General features: G+C 36.9%; 1 protein-coding gene across 4 annotated transcripts; it reads right to left on the bottom strand.

Moving 5' to 3' along the window:
- Window positions 1-2,746: 2,746 nt before the first annotated feature.
- LOC101265687 (probable 3-hydroxyisobutyrate dehydrogenase, mitochondrial) lies at window positions 2,747-16,819 on the bottom strand. 4 transcript variants are annotated; one of them, XM_004231511.5, is made up of 10 exons: window positions 16,568-16,819; window positions 16,210-16,298; window positions 15,500-15,614; window positions 15,162-15,312; window positions 11,665-11,747; window positions 10,748-10,843; window positions 9,347-9,489; window positions 4,623-4,707; window positions 4,032-4,111; window positions 2,747-3,024 (listed from the first exon to the last, which is right to left on the bottom strand). In XM_004231511.5, exons 1-10 carry the CDS (start codon window positions 16,670-16,672, stop codon window positions 2,937-2,939), a joined length of 1,035 nt encoding a protein of 344 aa, XP_004231559.2. In that variant the 5' UTR covers window positions 16,673-16,819; the 3' UTR covers window positions 2,747-2,936. The 4 variants fall into 4 exon arrangements, with proteins under 4 accessions (XP_004231559.2, XP_069149386.1, XP_010315632.2 ...); XM_069293285.1 differs by having other exon boundaries at window positions 15,500-15,678; window positions 16,568-16,767; XM_010317330.4 differs by lacking the exon at window positions 10,748-10,843 and having other exon boundaries at window positions 16,568-16,779.
- Between the last annotated feature and the right edge of the window lie 541 nt (window positions 16,820-17,360).

Below are 17,360 nucleotides of genomic sequence, written 5' to 3' on the forward strand. Positions count from 1 at the left end.
CTCGGACTCAGGTGCAGGTGTTCGATACGGGTGAAAATCTAGAGGTCGGTTCCTTCATGATCTAATTTTTAAGATTCGGGGATATAGCTCCATGTATGGATACAGGTGCGGGGATTCTCCTAGAAATAATTAAAATATCTAAGAATAGAGTTATAAAACCTAAATTATGAAATATTATGTGGAGAACTTGAGGAGCATTCTCGAAGGAGATTAATGGAGAAAGAGTGACATAGATTTTTCTATATAAAAGGCATTCCATTTTCTTCAATTACACCTTAGCTTTTGTATTAATTACAGAAATCGTTAAAATTGTCTGGATTTTCCCTATGGATTTTGGTCAGTGTAACCAATATTAGTTGACTAAATCGGATAAGGATACCACATCCACACCCATACCCATGTCATGTCGACACGGGTGTGGCACCAAAATTGAAGAGTCCGAGCAACTAAGAGCAAGACTAGTCATTAGAGGTCACACTCAACAAGAAGAGGTCGACTTTTACAGAAGCATTTTCCCCTGTTGTGAAGCTTACTTCTGTTAAGTGCCTTTTATCTGTTGCTATCAAGAATGGTTGGGAGATTCACCAGTTGGATGTTCATAATGCTTTTTTTTGCAAGATGATCTTGATAAGGAGATTTTTATGAAGGTGCCCCTTGGCTTACAAGTTTGGTCCTCCGATTCTTCCACTCCCAATCTTGTCTGCAAGCTCAACAAGTCTCTTTATGGGCTTAGGCAAGCTTCTAGGTAGTGGTATCCAAGCTGTCTTCTGTCTTGGTGTGCAAGGGCTATGACTATAGTAAAAATGACTATTCTTTGTTCTTTAAGACTGGGTCAGTCTTTTACTGTGATTATTGTTTATGTAGATGATGAGATGACATTCTTGTCACTGGCAGGGACATTGTGGGGGTTCGTTCTCTCAAATTCTTTTTGGATTAGTAGTTTAAAATCAAGGATTTAGGGCGGGCACATTACTTTCTGAGCATGCAGTTGCTCAGATTTCCTCGAGGTATTCTGGTGACTCAGCAGTAGTTTCTTCACGAGCTCTTGCATGAGTTCCATCGCACTGATGTTGCCCCTGTTGTTTTTCCTTCGAATTTTCATGTGAAACTTTCTGCTGATGCAGGGGCCCTGCTCACTGATCTTTCTTTGTATAGGAAACTGATTGGCAAGTTGAATTCCCTTCAATACACGCGCCTTGATATTTCTGTGTTTTACACTAGAGTCACTTTATGTCTTAACCAAGGGTTCCTCGTTATAAAGTTGGCCTCCACGTCCTTAGACACTTAGCTGGTACAACTGATTTGGGACTTTTTTTAAACAATTATCCTGATTTTTCTCTTTAAGGCTATTTTGATTAGGACTGGGCCAACTGTTTATCTGGTAGTAAGTCTGTTAATGGTTATGTTCTCCTTCTTGGTGGTTGTCCTGTTTCATGGAAATCCAAGAAGCATCCAGCTATTGCCCTCTTCTCTGTTGAGGTTGAGTATTAGGCTCTTTGAGTGTAAGTTGCGGAGATTGTTTGATTGTTGGCTAATTTTATGTTCCTCCGTTATTCCTGTTTCTGTTTGATGTGACAACACTTCTTCCATTCATATATTGCTAAGAGTCCTGTATTCCATGAACGTACTAAATATATAGAGGCTGATTTCCGTTTTTTCCTTGATGTTCTTCAGATTGGTCTCATTACCCTCAACCGCGTGTTCCCAGTGATTCTCAGATAGTTGATGTGGTGACCACAAGGCTCTTCCAGGGAATAAACCACAACACATTTTCCTCCAAGCTTTGGCCTGGTAACACATTCCAGGTTGCCTTGGCTGTTGATACTCAGATGTTGATAGTCAAGTTTTTAGTTATGTTGGAAGGGTACTTTAGTTTTGTTTAATTATAGTTACACCTTGTATATATATATGTTCAATTTATGTAACACGGATAAAATTAGGAGAGTCAACCACATCGTTAGTGTGTTTTTTAGATATCTTATATTGTTATTATCATGATTTATCGTAGCTTTTATGTAATTGTTAGATAATATATGTTGTTCTCCTTTTGTCTTAATTTATGTAGCAATGATAACATTGTGAGTCTCAGTCAATTTTTTTTTATACTTTAAGTTGGTAATTATTGTAATTTATAGTTTTTTTAATGACAGTTTCAAATGATTTATGCGGCATACGGATAAAATTTTTGTGAGTTGATCAAAAACTGTCTTCAAATATTTTGATTGTGATTAGTTTGAGTAATTTTTAGATAATATTTCCGTTTTTTCAATTTATGTGGTAGTGATAGAATTTGAGAATCATTCAAAGTTTTTATGTCTTATAAAAATTTAAGTAGTCGGTTATTGTGATTTTATAATCCTTTTTACGTCATTTCAAACAATATATCGTATCTCAATTTATACGTCATTAATAGAATCTCAATGCACAATCAAAATTAAATACACTCAACATTTTTAATTTTTTTTTTAATTAAGTGATTCTTTTAACCATAGAAGTGTATGTTGGGGAACAATTTGGTATGTTGAATTGATTTGAAATTTAAAGTTCACTTAATAACAGTAGGGACATACTTAACCGTTAACTAGAAACAATGTTATACTAGAAGGAGCATCTTTTAACATTTTCCCTATTATATAAAAATAAATGAAATATCTTAATTAATGTAAGCCTACTTCCTAGAAAATATATATTGTACAACCTAAACAGAAATGTAAACATGACAAAATTCATCAGATAGAACACGAAATTGGAGTTGAATAAGAAATCAGTACATTAACCACCTCACTGTTCATCATTTATACACGACTCCAACCAAGTGAATTATTGAAATGCAAGAAGAAAAGGATTAAGAACAGAAAAAGAAAACTATACAGACTTTTTATCATTTATACCAAGCACATAATCTTTGCCAACACATCTACCCTTAGCTGAGGGGATTACTGCTCATCCTTTCCAGAGTAATAGTACCGAAATACACCAGAGAAATCCTTTGCCTCATGACCGTTATTGCAGAGCTCTGTGAAGCTGGATACAGATATAAATTTTCAGATACTTTGATAACATTATTAACTCCAACAGATGATGCTAAAAACCAGAAGATATGTATTAATAACGACATGCTGTTTTGAGAGAGTATTGCGATTTTAGTCCCTTGAAACGGCGTCAGCCATCTTTTTAAATGTTATGTACCACTTTGCTCCATTTTGTATTCTAATGAATATTTTTCATATGGCATCCACATGGTCCATCGTGAACCAAGTTATGAAGTGCCTTACACTTATTTAAATCCTTGAGGCTCAAGAACTGAAGATAGTGGTGAATGTTCACAACTTCATGGTCAATGGACAATTTACAATGCTAAACTAGTTACAACAAAATTGAGTACTTAATCAACAACTAAAATTGAATAATCACATCGATTGAGTTCAAAACCAAGATGTCTAACTGGAGAGTGGCACCACACAGCAACAAGGTTTATTGACCAGATCTTATTGCAGAAAACAATTTTCAAACTACCGAGAATGCAGCACACTAAAAGCAAATAATAACAGATAAAACATACAGCTCTTCCTGATACCAGCCAGCACTAAGTATTTCCTCAGATAAATTATGAAATCTATCTGACATGCATTATCATGATACACAGTACATTACAAAGTATACTCCGTTATAACTGTTAATTCATGTACTATCATTTACCAAGTGCACCATATAATGAGTTCAAATAGCAAATATTTCAAGAAAATGTTGTCAGTGCCTGGTAAATTAGCATAGAATATTGCAACTGTAATTGAATAGTATACCTCCTATTTCATATGAAAGGAGATGCAGCTGAGAACATTACAGGTGGCAAAATTCCTAAACCCCAGATCAATGCATTAAGTGGACAGATAATATGTACGGCCAGCAGATCCTTATTCTTTTAAAGTATTAGTACGACAAGTAGGTTTCTATTTCTAACTTCACATGCATACAATTTTCTGCCACATTAATCATCTTATGTACTCGTGGCTGAAGTAGGTAGGACTTACATCTTTTCCGCTTGTGATGTCAAGGGACACTTGAATCCAATATCTTTTGCTGATGCTGCAGCAAGGTTCAAATCTTTAGCCTGAACAGAGGAAAGGAACATTGGTAACTGATAGCGTAAACCCCAAAAACTATGATACAAACTAAACAAATGTTGACTTCCAATAAATTGTGATTTCAAGTGATTATGCAGAATAAAGAGAGAAAATGAAAATGAGAATAAAAGAAAAAGGAAAATACTTAATAGCAAATTGAAACAGATCTTTGTTTAACTGATGTTACCCTGTACACCTAATGAACTCAGGTCTCTCTTTAGTGAACACATAGGTGTTCAGATGCATCAAACACAGACACAAAAAGAAGAGCAGATCATTTGCATACTCATAATTACCACAATGGCTGAGCAAAAATATTGCCGACAATTGGACAGGAGTAAAACCCACCAGAGAACAAAGTTAAAAGAAATGCATATTAATGGTGTGCTAAAAGTGAACCTTAACATGCATTTATAATGTAGAACTGAACCTTCATGTTCTCAGAAATCTTAGCAGGTACATAAGTTGTACTATATCAAGATAAGATTGAACACGTACCATCAACTTAGACGCAAAACCTCCAGTATAATTCCTTGAAGAAGGCACTCCATCCATCACCCCAGGCACTGGATTATATGCATCACTGTCATTACATAGACACAAGCATTAGGTTAAGTTAGTAATAAGCTGCACTTTGGTTTTGTATATGTTAGCAGGGGACAGATTTAGATGGTACAGACGAGATTTAGCTTGCAGAATTTTGATTTCATGGAGGGTCATTTAACTGAATATTGTATTACATAAATGGTTAATCAATATGTATTCTGATCTTGAATTGTCACTTAACCATATTTAACCGTGATAAACCAATGCTATATAAAGACATATATCATGTATTTATTAGCTTGGTGTAGACATCTGGTGTGGATTAGCTTACTCCATGAATAGGATGACCTATGAAACTATACAGGGGGGCATTCATCATTTTAATAATAAGCAATTCAATGTGGAGGCTTGGACCCGGGATATAGAATTCACTAGGGATGAGTTATACAGAGTCCCTATTTGGATTAAGCTACCGGGACTTGAATTCAAGTGTTGGAGCCCTAAAGGGTTGAGTACATTGGAAAACCTACGATGGTGGACCATAACACTGAGAAGAAGGTGGGACTCAACTATGCTAGGCTATTGGTGGAAGTTTATATGAATGCTAAATTGCCAGAGGAAATCAATTGTGTGAATAAAGACATGATCTAGTTAAGTAGAAAGTCCATATGATTGGAGGCCAACCCTACGCCATCACTGTCATAAGTATGGGCACTCAGAGGAGATATGCAGGAAGAAGAAGGCTCCAGCAGTGAGGAAGCCAATTCTGGAGGCAGTAGAACCTTTAGACAATCACAGGTCGAGATTCAAGTCCCTCAGCAGATAGGGGGAAAGTCTGTTGGCCAGCAACAAAATGTTTGCAAATTCAAGCACTCCATTGCAGGAAAAACAACCATAGAGATACACCATTAGATAGAAAAGAATCTCTAGTCAGAAGAATAAGCATCAGCGTACCATCACCAAAAGGAAACAAAGCTCAGAATGCTCAGAGTCAGGCAGCTTGGGTAACACCAAAAAATATTGGGAGGACAATAGTACAGTAGACCCTGCAGACTGTTACACCAAACTCTTTACATTTAAATGAGGCAGGGTTGAATGAAGGAACAGTTGGAAATGTGGATCTTAGGCCATTCCTCTCACAGAGAATGGTTGATATCTAGGGTGGAATGTTAGGGGGCTAAATGGCTCTAATAAGCAAAAGGAGGTGAAGCTCCTTTGCAATGAAGAGCAGGTTGGGTTGATTGGCCAATTAGAAACTAAAATGAAGAGTAATAAGATTGATCAACTAGTTGAAAAATTGTTTGGAGGATGGCAGTATGTCACTAGTTTGGCTCAGCATTATAATGGGAGGATATGGATTACATGGAGGCAGGATTATTATCATGTCGTACCTGCCACAACGACTGCTCAAGTTATTACTTGTTAGGTAATATGTGTATATACCCTTACAACTACCATTGAATCTATTGTTTGTATATGTTTCAATATAAAGGAGGAACGGAGGGACTTGAGGGGTAGTCTGGAGGACCATAGAACATGTCAGAAACCATGGATGATTCTTGGAGACTTCAACTCTATACTCACACCTGAGGATAGGATTTGTGGTAATCCAGTATCACAGTCAAAAGTTGTGGATTTTCATAACTGTGTTAAGGAGTATGAACTTATTCAGCTACCACACATAGGCACTAAGTACACATGAATGACAAGAACGGGGAGCAGAGGACCTTCTCAAAAATTGACTGGATTTTATCAATAATGAATGGCTGGATACAATGCCTTCTTGTAAAGCTATATACTTGCCTGAGGTATTAGTGACCAGTGTCCAGCAAGGGTACACAGTAGGAAGGGAGGCCTACATCTAGGAAGCAATTCCAGTTTTGCTATGTGTCAGGAGTTCCAAAACTTGGTCAGAGCTGGTTGGTGGGCTCAAGTAATTCGTTGTAAAATGCTCCAGATTGTGAAGAAGCTCAAGTCTTAAAGAATAGCTTGAGGAAATTGAATGCTAAACACTTAAGAAACATTGTTACTGAGGCTTTCAATTGAGGTTGCAAGCTGATCCTGGGAACATGGACTTACAACAAGAGGAGCATTTAGAATACCAAGCCTACAGAGAGTCTTCTTATTTAGCTGAAGTATACTTACAGCAAAAGAGTAAAGTAACTTGTTTGAGGTTAGGAGATGACAATTCCAAGTACTTCCATTCTGTGATTAAACATACGAGACTCCATCAATCCACAACACAACTTAGGGATAATAAAGGTGACTGGCAGAATGATCCTGATCTAATTGCCCAAGTCTTTGTGAATTACTACAATGTAAATGCTAGGGAAAAGTAAACAGCTCCAACAAGGGTTAAAGTCTTCCAAAGTCTTATTCAGAATGAAACTTTGTTAACTATTGATTAGCAGGTTGATTTAGTTAAGCCATTTACAAAACAGGAGGGAAGTCTGCTATCTTTAAAATTGATAGTAATAGGAGCCCTGGGCTTGATGGTTATGGCAGTGGTTTCTTCAAAGAAATATGGGATATTGTTGGTGAGGACATTGCTGAGGCAGTCATGGAATAGTTTCAGAAGAGAAAACTGTTAAAGCAGTTGAACTCCACCATCATTGCACGTATCTCTAAACTGGATAATCCAGAGTATGCTAGCCAACATAGACTTATCTCCTGCTGTATGTCTTGTATAAATGCATCTCTAAAATGAGTTGTACAAGACAATACTGTTGTAAATAACTTGGTGGCTGAAAACCAAGCAGGTTGTGCAAGGGAGTTCAATGACCCACAATGTACTGGTCGGTCATGATTTGCTTAGACACTACAACTGGAGAACTTCACAGGTGCCTACTGAAGATTGACCTTAAGAAGGCATATCACATGGTTAGTTGGGAATTTCTGGAGGAAGCAATGAAAGGCTTTTGGTTTCCTGGAAGTTCATTAAGCTAGTGATGACTTGTGGGACCACCACAAAGTTCTCTGCCAGGGTAAATGGGAAACCCATGAATAATTTGAAAGGAGGAGAGGACTCAACCAAGGTAATCCTGTTTCACCACTGCTGTTTGTCTTTGGTAGTGGAGTACCTTACCAGGTTTCTGAAAACATTGAGCAGCTACCTGACTTTATGTTTCACCCAATTAACAAGGATGCGCAATTGAATCATCTTATTTTTGTTGATTACCTTATGCTATTCCGTAAAGGGGCAGTTAGTTCACTACACGGGCTTATAGCGCTAGCACATTTCAGTGATGTTACTGGGTTGCTGACCAACATAGACAAATCAAGCATCTTCATGGTAGGAGTTATTGATGAAGTTAAGAGCCAAGTCATTGCTGAGACACGATTGTCTATTGGAACTTTCCCTATAAGATATCTTGGATTGCCTCTCTCATCGAAGAAATGGAGAAAAATGGAATGCCAGCAATTAGCAGTCCAACAGAATCAAACTGACATACTCAAAACAGCTATTCTATGCAGGCAACTTCAGGTTATAAATGTTGTTTCTTTTCTCAATCCATAGTTGTTGGGAGCAGTGTTTATTTTGCCTCAAAGCATTTTGAAAGAAGTGGATAAGAGGTGTAGGGAGTACATGTGGGGAAGCTTGAAAATAAAAGGAAGATCTCATTGGTTTCATCGGACAAATTTTGTCTTCCAGAGAAGTTAGGAGGGCTACATATTAAGGAATGTAGAGTATGGATAATTGCTTCTATTGGTAAATTGCTGTAACAACTTATTGAGAAGAAAGACTCACTGTGGGTCAAGTGGGTTCATGAGGTACATATGAAAGCATATGGGAATACAAGGCTCCTCCTCATGATAGTGGTATTGGAGGAAGATAAATTCTTTAAAGGAAAGAATGAAAAGTTGGCATCTGCAGGGGTAGTATGGTCTGACTCCTAAAGGTGAGTATTCTAGTACTTGTAGCAATTTGGCTCGACTTGCTACTGTTGAGATTATATGGATTGCATTGGCCCAATTGAAGCACAGAATTATTATGTGGTTAGCAGCTCAAAACAGATTGCTTACAAAAGACAGGTAGTTGATGTTGAATATACCAGTGGAGGAGAGTGAGTATTGCCTATGTGCCCATCAGGTTCCTGAGAATCCAAAGCACTTGTTTGTGGAGTGTAACTGGATCAATTCAGTTAGGACTGGGATGGTACAGTGGACCAGAGTTACACTTTATGACAGCAATGGAAGCAGTTCAAAGAGGAGATACTTGCAGCAGTGAGGGGGAATGATCTACCATATATGGAGACCTAGAATTGGAAGATGTTCCAAGGGAAGCTTGTACAGCTGGATGAAGTAATTGCACACAGATAAAGAAAGACATTATAGAAATATGATAGTTTTATATAGTGGCTCCAAAGCCAGTAGATCTAGAGACTTTTATATACAAAGATTGAAGATTTAATTAGTTGTTTTTCATCTGCCTGAGACCTACTTTTTTACTTCACCCTTCCTAAAAGGTGTTTGTGGAACAAGGTGCTTTTTAGGTTGTGATTTGTGGTTGTTTGTTAATTGTTATAGTTCAGATAGTTTCCCAAAAAAATAAAAATTGTGCAGAAAACAAATATTTGCTACAGCAGAGTATTTTTCATGCAAATAGGCTTTTTCATTAAGACTTTTGTCTTATTATGGATTATAATAGTTCTTCAGTACCAGGTTGTAGTGAGTACCTACTCCAACAGCGAGCACTTGAAGAATTGAATATTTTTGTTAGAGTACTAGCTTCAATTCCCAAAGACTGACCAAGAGCAAAGGCCTCAGACACCCCCAGCATACTAATAGCCATTGCCAAATTGTTGCAGATCTTTGCAGTCTGAGAAAGAAAAAGAGTTAACACAATGTTCTCTCGTTTTTGTCATGACAAAAGTTTCTCCGAATTTTGTTAGTTAGCTAATATTAATGCAGTTCTTTTTAAAAAGATTTTTGAAAACCTTCCATAGAAAATCATTTGGCAAATTGAAATTTTTGAATCTTTCCTTTCTTTTTTCTCCTTTTATTTTTTGGGTCAAATTATTACAAACATTTTGAAAAAAAACACATTCTTTCTAAGAAAAGAAGTTCCATAAAAATGAGAAAAATGACTTCCCTAGTGGAAGTAGGGAAAATAAGTTCCACAAGAGTCATTCCATATTTTTGTGTCATCCTCACCCTCCAATACACCTCATCTTCTTTACCCCCCATAGCCCCGATCTCTACCTTCCATAGTATTTGTCTACGATTATATACAAATACTTCTAGGATGATATTTTTTGCTTACGTACCGAACACAAGAAGATAAGTAAGAAACCCACTTATTTTCCTGGAAAACATTTCCCATCATACCAAACACAACCTATATCTTACCAGCCTTAGGTTTCCTGAATTCGGGCTTTTGGGACATCATCACAAGATACCATTTCGTATTTAGTTCTCAAACTACAGAAAATAAAAAATGTTGCCCTGTAGAAGACAGTAAATTGAAGCTAGGTTATGCAGACAGTTAATTCTATCTGGCATGAAGAAACCCCCTGTTGGTGAATGATGATCATACACTTCTATCTGGCAGTGCTATATGGATATAAACATGTATCAGTGTTAGTAGTGGCATAGGTGTTATGTACCACTTGCAAAAAACTTTCATTTCATGTACAAATAGAAACTTTAAATATATATACACTCACATGAACAGGACACTGCTTGAAAATAATACAAGTTAATATTAATTTGGGCTATGAAGTGAAGTCCTAAACTACCGGAGTCCCAAACCCAAACCATTTAGAAGCTGAAGTCTGATAATATGTCGATACTACTTGCACAAAATCCTACAAACACTACTGAATCGAAGTCATAGAAGTAACTCTCTGCTACCTATTCTGATAGAGAAAGCTGGACATATTACACTGTTTCATATTGATTAATTTGTATAGTTTTATCGGTTCCACTTACCTCAGTGTTTAATCAAGTCAAAGCTGGGTAAACGAAATATTACAGAAGAGCCAAAGAAAGGATTTATCTTTCAAAGTCTTTATCAGCACTCAGCAAACATGTAAAACTCAACGTGTAAAAGTTTTAAAAATAGGTTCTGGACATACTGCACCATTCCCTGATCCACCACAGTAGATAGTGTTTTTGCCCATCGATAGGAACAAGGGTTTGGAAGCTAAGTAAGCCTCCTCTGGACCACCAACCTACATGCAGATGTTGCTTATTAGCTCAAACTAACAGGAATCTTACTTTAGAAGCCAGAAAGTACAAGAGAGAATTTTCTGTCTGGAACTGGATTGTAATAATCTTGCTTTTTATCAACAAGTACGCGTGCCATCCAGTCAGGTAATTTTGATAAGGATAAACAAAAAAAACCCTTACCCCAATCGCACCAACCAAAACAAAAAGAAATCCTGCATTTCATTAATCCAGCTTTCGTTGGAATACCATATGTATGTAACCAAGACGATGTTTGTGGTAATTTAAATTTTCCACATCAAATATCTATGAATAATTCAATGTCCAAACTACATATTATTGTCAGAAAGGAAAAAAGTTTATATATTCTCAATTGTATGTCATGAAATGTAAAACTACTATAGAAATTGTAAATATACCAGAAATACAAATTAAAATTAGTTTACGCATTGATTCATTATTTTTTTTTGAAAAAGTTAAAGTTTACGCGTTGATTCATACTGTACTCTAATGCATTGGAGTTGGACAAATATTTAAGAAATGAATAGCTTAGAAAAAAAGAAGTAAGGACTTACATTTATTGTTATACTCCTTTCCCACAAGGCCATAACTAACAACAACAACTACTACAATTACTACTATGCGTGAATCTTAAGAGACCATTGCTTGTGAGTCTCAAAATCTGTTGAAGGCAGAGAGACTAACAGGAAACAGCAGAACGTTTTAATTAGAGAATGATTCTTTTATAGCCAGTCACTAAGGAGCATGTGGCTGTGAAATTATAACAAAAACAGTCACTTAAGAACCAGTTAGATTGTAAAAATACCATGAAAGTAAGAGTCCCATCCTCTGCAGCAAGAACACCGCCAGATACAGGAGCATCCAACATAGCAGGAGCCTTCCAGCCATCTGCAAAGACAGCGGTGAATTTGCTAAAGAACCAGAACATTATTTGGCTATGATGTTTAACTAAGACAGGAAAAACAATTATCATTTCACATGATGCAAGAAGTCTTGTTTTTATGCGAAAATGGTTACAGCATAACATATTCTTTACCCAAGACAGGGAAAACAATAATCATTTCACATGATGCAACAAAGCCTTGCTTTTATGTGAAAAATGGTTACAGCATAATATAGGCTGTGATTCTCTGAAAATCTCCCTCAAGTTAGATTATATAGATCTCATGTTCCATGCAAAGCTGAAAATTCATGTCACTGAGAGAACCCTAATCTTTTGGTTGACAAGTCAGCAACTTGATCAATAGAGTACGTACAAAGATAGCATTATCGCCATAGAAGAAACTACACATGCCGAAGAAACATTATACCCATATAAGATAAACTAGGCCCAAACGTCTTTGCATTTCAAATCAACATTAGTTATGTAACAAGTTTAACACTATGTTTTTTTAATTTTTTGAAAACTGGTAATTTATATTCCTCTGTCCTCAGCATCAAGGATACGCTGGAGACCTCCAAAAAGTTATCAACAAAGAGTTATAACCGAGGCTAATTACAAAGAGCCTAAAAAATCTACCAATTGAACTTCATCCTCTACATTTGCTAGTTTACCCCAAAAATGAAAGTTTACAATATAATTCCAATTAATCTTCTGCATAGTATTAGACCTGCCCCAAAACACCTCTCATTTCTTTCCTTCCATATTGTCCACCAAATACATGAAGGTACTGCTCTCCACCATCTCTTCTGGGACTTGCTACCCCCCTCTCCTGATTCAACAACTTAGAAGACCTGATGCAGTTGTTACTTGTGAGGCTGAAGAAAGCTGACCATAATTAGGCTGTCACTTTGCAATGCAGAAACAAATGGTTATTTGTCTCAGCCATATCATTGCAAAGGAAATTTCTGCACACTAATTGAAAGCCTTTCTTCTGTAGGACTTCATGGGTGAGACAAGCTCTTCTGGCCACTAACCAAGTGAAACATTTAATTTTGGATGGGACCAAACTTTTCCACACCTTTATCCATGGCCCTGTACTGCCTCCTGGCTGCCCCAAAAGCTTCAGTTTTGTATATTCTATTGACAGAGTATCTCCCATTGCTGCTATGTTCCAGTTAATAACATCTGAAACGGCAGACGTACCTTTAAATTTGTCAATTTCCTTCAGAAGACCAACCACCCTACCAATCTCCGTCATTCATGATTGCTGCATATAGAAAATAAGTCTGGAAAAACAGACATCAAAAGTTCACGCCTGTTCCATGGTTCCTTCCAAAACAATGTCTTTAAACCATCGCCAACCTTATTGAGCAGCGTGAGATGTCACACCACAAAGGTAACAACCTTCACGATTGGGAACACCTTTCTTTTGTTCCTCATAATTTTTGCGGAGAATTGAAGGTTGGTTATGTTACCTCTATAATCATTGCTCTGGTTGGGAACTAAGCTACCTTTGTTCTGATTGGGATCCACCTTGGGAGCAACAGGAGCATGCCACTGGACACAAAGACGAGTCCAAGATCCTTAGCTTGTTCTTCACAAAATTATGGGTTGCCCCTGCAACTAAGATACGAACATTTTTTCCATTCAACTTGGCATCATCAAACAGTGATTCGTGCAACCTCATACGAGGCGGTTGGGCGACAATAGCTACAAGCATCATACGACTAAACAAGGCCATGTGATTGAACAAGCCAACAGCCTTGTTCTTCCCTTGTTCCACCCCGTCAACTTGTACGCCTCGCTCCCCTGGTTGTTTGCAGGTAGCCTGCTCTTGCTGTTTGAGGGAAACAACCCTCGCCCCAAGTTTGCTCAACGCGGAATAAAATGAGCAGAGTGAGATGTCTCACCACAAAGGAAACAACCTTCATGATTGGTAACACCTTCTTTTGTTCCTCGTAATTCTTGCAGAAATTTGTTGTGGTTACCTCTATGTTCATTGCTCTGGTTGGGAACAAACCTGCCTTTATTCCAATTGGGATCCACCTTTGGAACAACAGGCTTGCTCCATTTGTCTCTTCCTTTGGCAGCATCGGACAAAAGTCGGTCAACGATTCAGCCACTACAACAGCTTCATCCACATCATTGACTTGACGTCTTTGTAACCCTTGTTTGCCCAATTTTGAAGGCCATCCAAGAAGTAAAATAACAGATCCTCACTGTTCAAATTTGTATTTGAAGAATAGTTTAGTGAATTCCTTCACACAATCACAAATAGAGGACATTTGCTTAAGCTTTGTCAATTTTCGAAGAGCTTCGTGCAAACGTTTGGGGGTAAAACTGCCGGTTTTAGTTCCTCCTTGAACTGCCCCGAATCATCAATGGAGCATGTTCCCTTCTTCATATGGATTTCTTCCTCCACCACCACAACATAGCGGTGTAACTCAAATACATTGCTGTCATACAGATCTTGGCAGTGTCACTAGTGATGTTAACTGGCTCGAAATAAGCATACATTTGCCACATGAAGTTCTCAATGTCTTGAGCATTCCTATTACCGCAAAACTCCTTGGTTTAGGAGCCTCAATACATGTTTCTCAGCCAGTAACCGGATCATGCCCACCTACGAGTGTGGTCTCTTCCATCTGCTGACTCAAGGCTTCAAGCTCTCCGTGTAACGCGGATGGAGCTTCCGTGAGCTTGAACTCAAGGGCGGTCAGCCCTTCCTTGTGCTCTTCACCTTGCTTAATAAGGTTCCCTTTGACTTCATCAAGTCCTCAAGGACAATGGATTCAAGAGAACTGATGTTGTACTCAACAACAAAGATACGTAGGTTCAAGGCCACAAACCAGCCTCAAAACCAGTGATTTTCTCATCAAGGTGAGTGTATCAGAGCCTTCTCCTTCCTCTACAGTACTTCTCCCACTGAATGAGTGTGACTTTGTTTTCATCAAATTGAACCAAGTTACTAGAATTTTATTGCACACAATGTGGAATACGAGGAAGAGAGAGAAACTACCATGGCAAAAGTTACCAGATATACCATCCCAAAAAGAAAATAGGGCGGTATGCACATTTGCTACCTCATTTTCATATCTAACTAACTTTGAATGTCATGCTTTTTGGGCCATTTGATTGAAGAAGTTAGTCTAGGAAGAAAAACACATAAAAAAAGATAATAAGGTACAAACAGTGACATTGTCATAGATATTGGATGAGAAAGGGGGGTATGTTTGTTTTGTTTTATTTGTCTCCCTGGATGTATTGTGGGTAACAGAGTTAAGCAGTGACTGATATGCCTATAACGTACAATGACATTAGTACATTATGACCAGATATTAGGTATTTAAAACATATCACATGCTCTATCAACACCATGCAGAAGTTGTGAAGTTCATTGATTTTGTTACTTAATATACCTCTCTTTTCTATCAAAGAACAATTAGACACAGCTGCAGAGACCTTTCTTGATGTCTGAGGATCAATTGTAGAAGAATCAATAAATAGCCTTGGTCTGAGTAGACTACCACCACTAAGAAAACCATTCTTTCCAGTATAGACATCCAGAACCTGTATGATTAAAGATATATTGATTCATTTGACAAATATTCTAACTCATCAACAACAATAATAAGTCTAAGGGATAGTGGGATACATTCACATCAGTTATGTAGGATTCAGGATAATTAATCAGCCTAAGAAAATGAGTAAGAGCATGATGTAATAAGATCTATACAAAATGGTATGCAAATCTCACATGGTTTGATGACGGTAACATTGTAATAACTACATCACTTGTCTCTGCAACTTTCAAAGGTGAATCTTCTGTGAGAACGCCTTTGGCTGAGAACATCGTCATAACATTATGATTTCTGGGACAAATACAAACTGATGAACTCAAGCACAAAGGGGAATTCACATAAATTGGCTTCGAACCTGACAAATCCTTTGAATCAAATAAAGCATCAACAAATAGAAGGATTCTTATTCTCGACCACCCTATTCGACATTGTGTTACACCAAAATATAACATATAAGAGTGTCCAACAATGTAATTTTTCTTCTTGTCCGACTATGCTTGTCCGTTTTTCATAACACAACATAGATACCTGAAAGATACTAATTTATATCCAACAACATATGAAACTAACCTAAGTTGTGACACCACCTAGCTATGTTGCTCGAACTCTGCTAAAATATCAAAGAGCATGTGTTGGACCCTTCAAAAGTAGTGCATTTTTAAAAGATCTAACACGGGCGCGGCATCATTTATGGAGAGTCCGAGCAACATAGCCACCTAGGCTTATAGCCTAGTAGTACCAGTGAGAATTTGCCACGCAGCAGATGAGTATCTAATTCTCACTGTTCTCACTCCCTATCCACTTTCCCTTTCCAGACCTGCTTATAGATAATTAAAAGGAGAAATTGACGAGACCATAAATAAGTGAATAAAGTTGTAAGCATTACATGTCATGTACTGCAATCTCATATCCATCTTTAATCAAGCTATCAGCCATTCTTGCTCCCATGTTTCCGAGTCCTATAAATCCAATTCTCTGCAGAAATTAACATAATCAGCAAACCTGAAATGTAGTTACATATGACAAATTGCAGGGACATGAAATCTACGGGATCCCAAAACAACAATTTTATACACAATAATCCCTTTCAGCTAAGTTTAACAGAAAGAAGGTAGTAAGGATAATAGAAAAATCATCAACCAATTCAGCAACTAAATTTGAGAGGAATAAAAAGTACCCAATTCAACTATTTGATGGTTCAAAAGTGGAAAAAACAATAGTAGAAGAGAAGAAAGCGTGCTTACACCAAAAGAAGATGAAGAATAACTACGCATCGGATAAAATGGCGAAACTGAACAAACCATTTTGTGGAGACCCAGAAGTGATCGCAGTCTGCAGAAAGTAGCCATAGCTGCAAATTCGAAGATGAGAAGAAATAAGTTGTTGGATTAAAAATGGCGGAGATTCTTTTCTCATGCTCTTTATATTAAGCATTCATTACATTACAAGAATGGAAAGGTTAATTACAATTTATTATCATTATTATTATTATAATTGAAGAAAGAGAAAGATATCATCGTATAATCACATTTAATATAGTATTAAGCATTAATTGTATCACTAAAAATGCAAAAAACGTTTAACAAAAATAAAGGTCGCAATGCAATATACGATAATTAAGGAGGGAAAAATATATCATTTTAATATTTTCTAATACAAAACTTTTGTCCTTAAAAAGGAAAATGCATTTAAGAAATATTAATGGATTATTAATTTAAAAACTTTTTCTCGTTCTACTATGTAATTTGATCCAATTAAACTTAATTTTAAAGATGAAAAACACCAATTCCTTTTATTAGCAACATGCATAAATCTCAGATTTTATATTGAAAATAATATTTATTTGAAAATTCAAAGGTAGTCTAACAAAAACGAATTTGGTACTAATTAGTATTTTTTTTTCTCGCCCTATATTCAGTATTCACATTAGAGTCCGATTAAATTTAAATTCACGTCGAAAAATTTCACATTAGGGGTAAAACACTCCCCAACAAAGGCGATTTCATACACAAATACTAATTAGTATTAATAATTAAT

This window comes from Solanum lycopersicum, chromosome 2 (assembly GCF_036512215.1).
Source record: "Solanum lycopersicum chromosome 2, SLM_r2.1".
NCBI classification, from domain to species: Eukaryota; Viridiplantae; Streptophyta; class Magnoliopsida; order Solanales; family Solanaceae; genus Solanum; species Solanum lycopersicum.

What these genes read in the sequence shown, in the direction of transcription:
- LOC101265687 (XM_004231511.5), bottom strand. Translation starts at nt 16,672, where the DNA reads ATGGCTACTTTCTGCAGACTGCGATCACTTCTGGGTCTCCACAAAATG. An exon ending in TGTTACCGTCATCAAACCAT is followed by an intron (nt 15,313 to 15,499) that starts GTGAGATTTGCA and finishes TTAATCATACAG; the next exon opens with GTTCTGGATGTCTATACTGG. An exon ending in ACATCACAAGCGGAAAAGAT is followed by an intron (nt 3,025 to 4,031) that starts GTAAGTCCTACC and finishes ATCTGTATCCAG; the next exon opens with CTTCACAGAGCTCTGCAATA.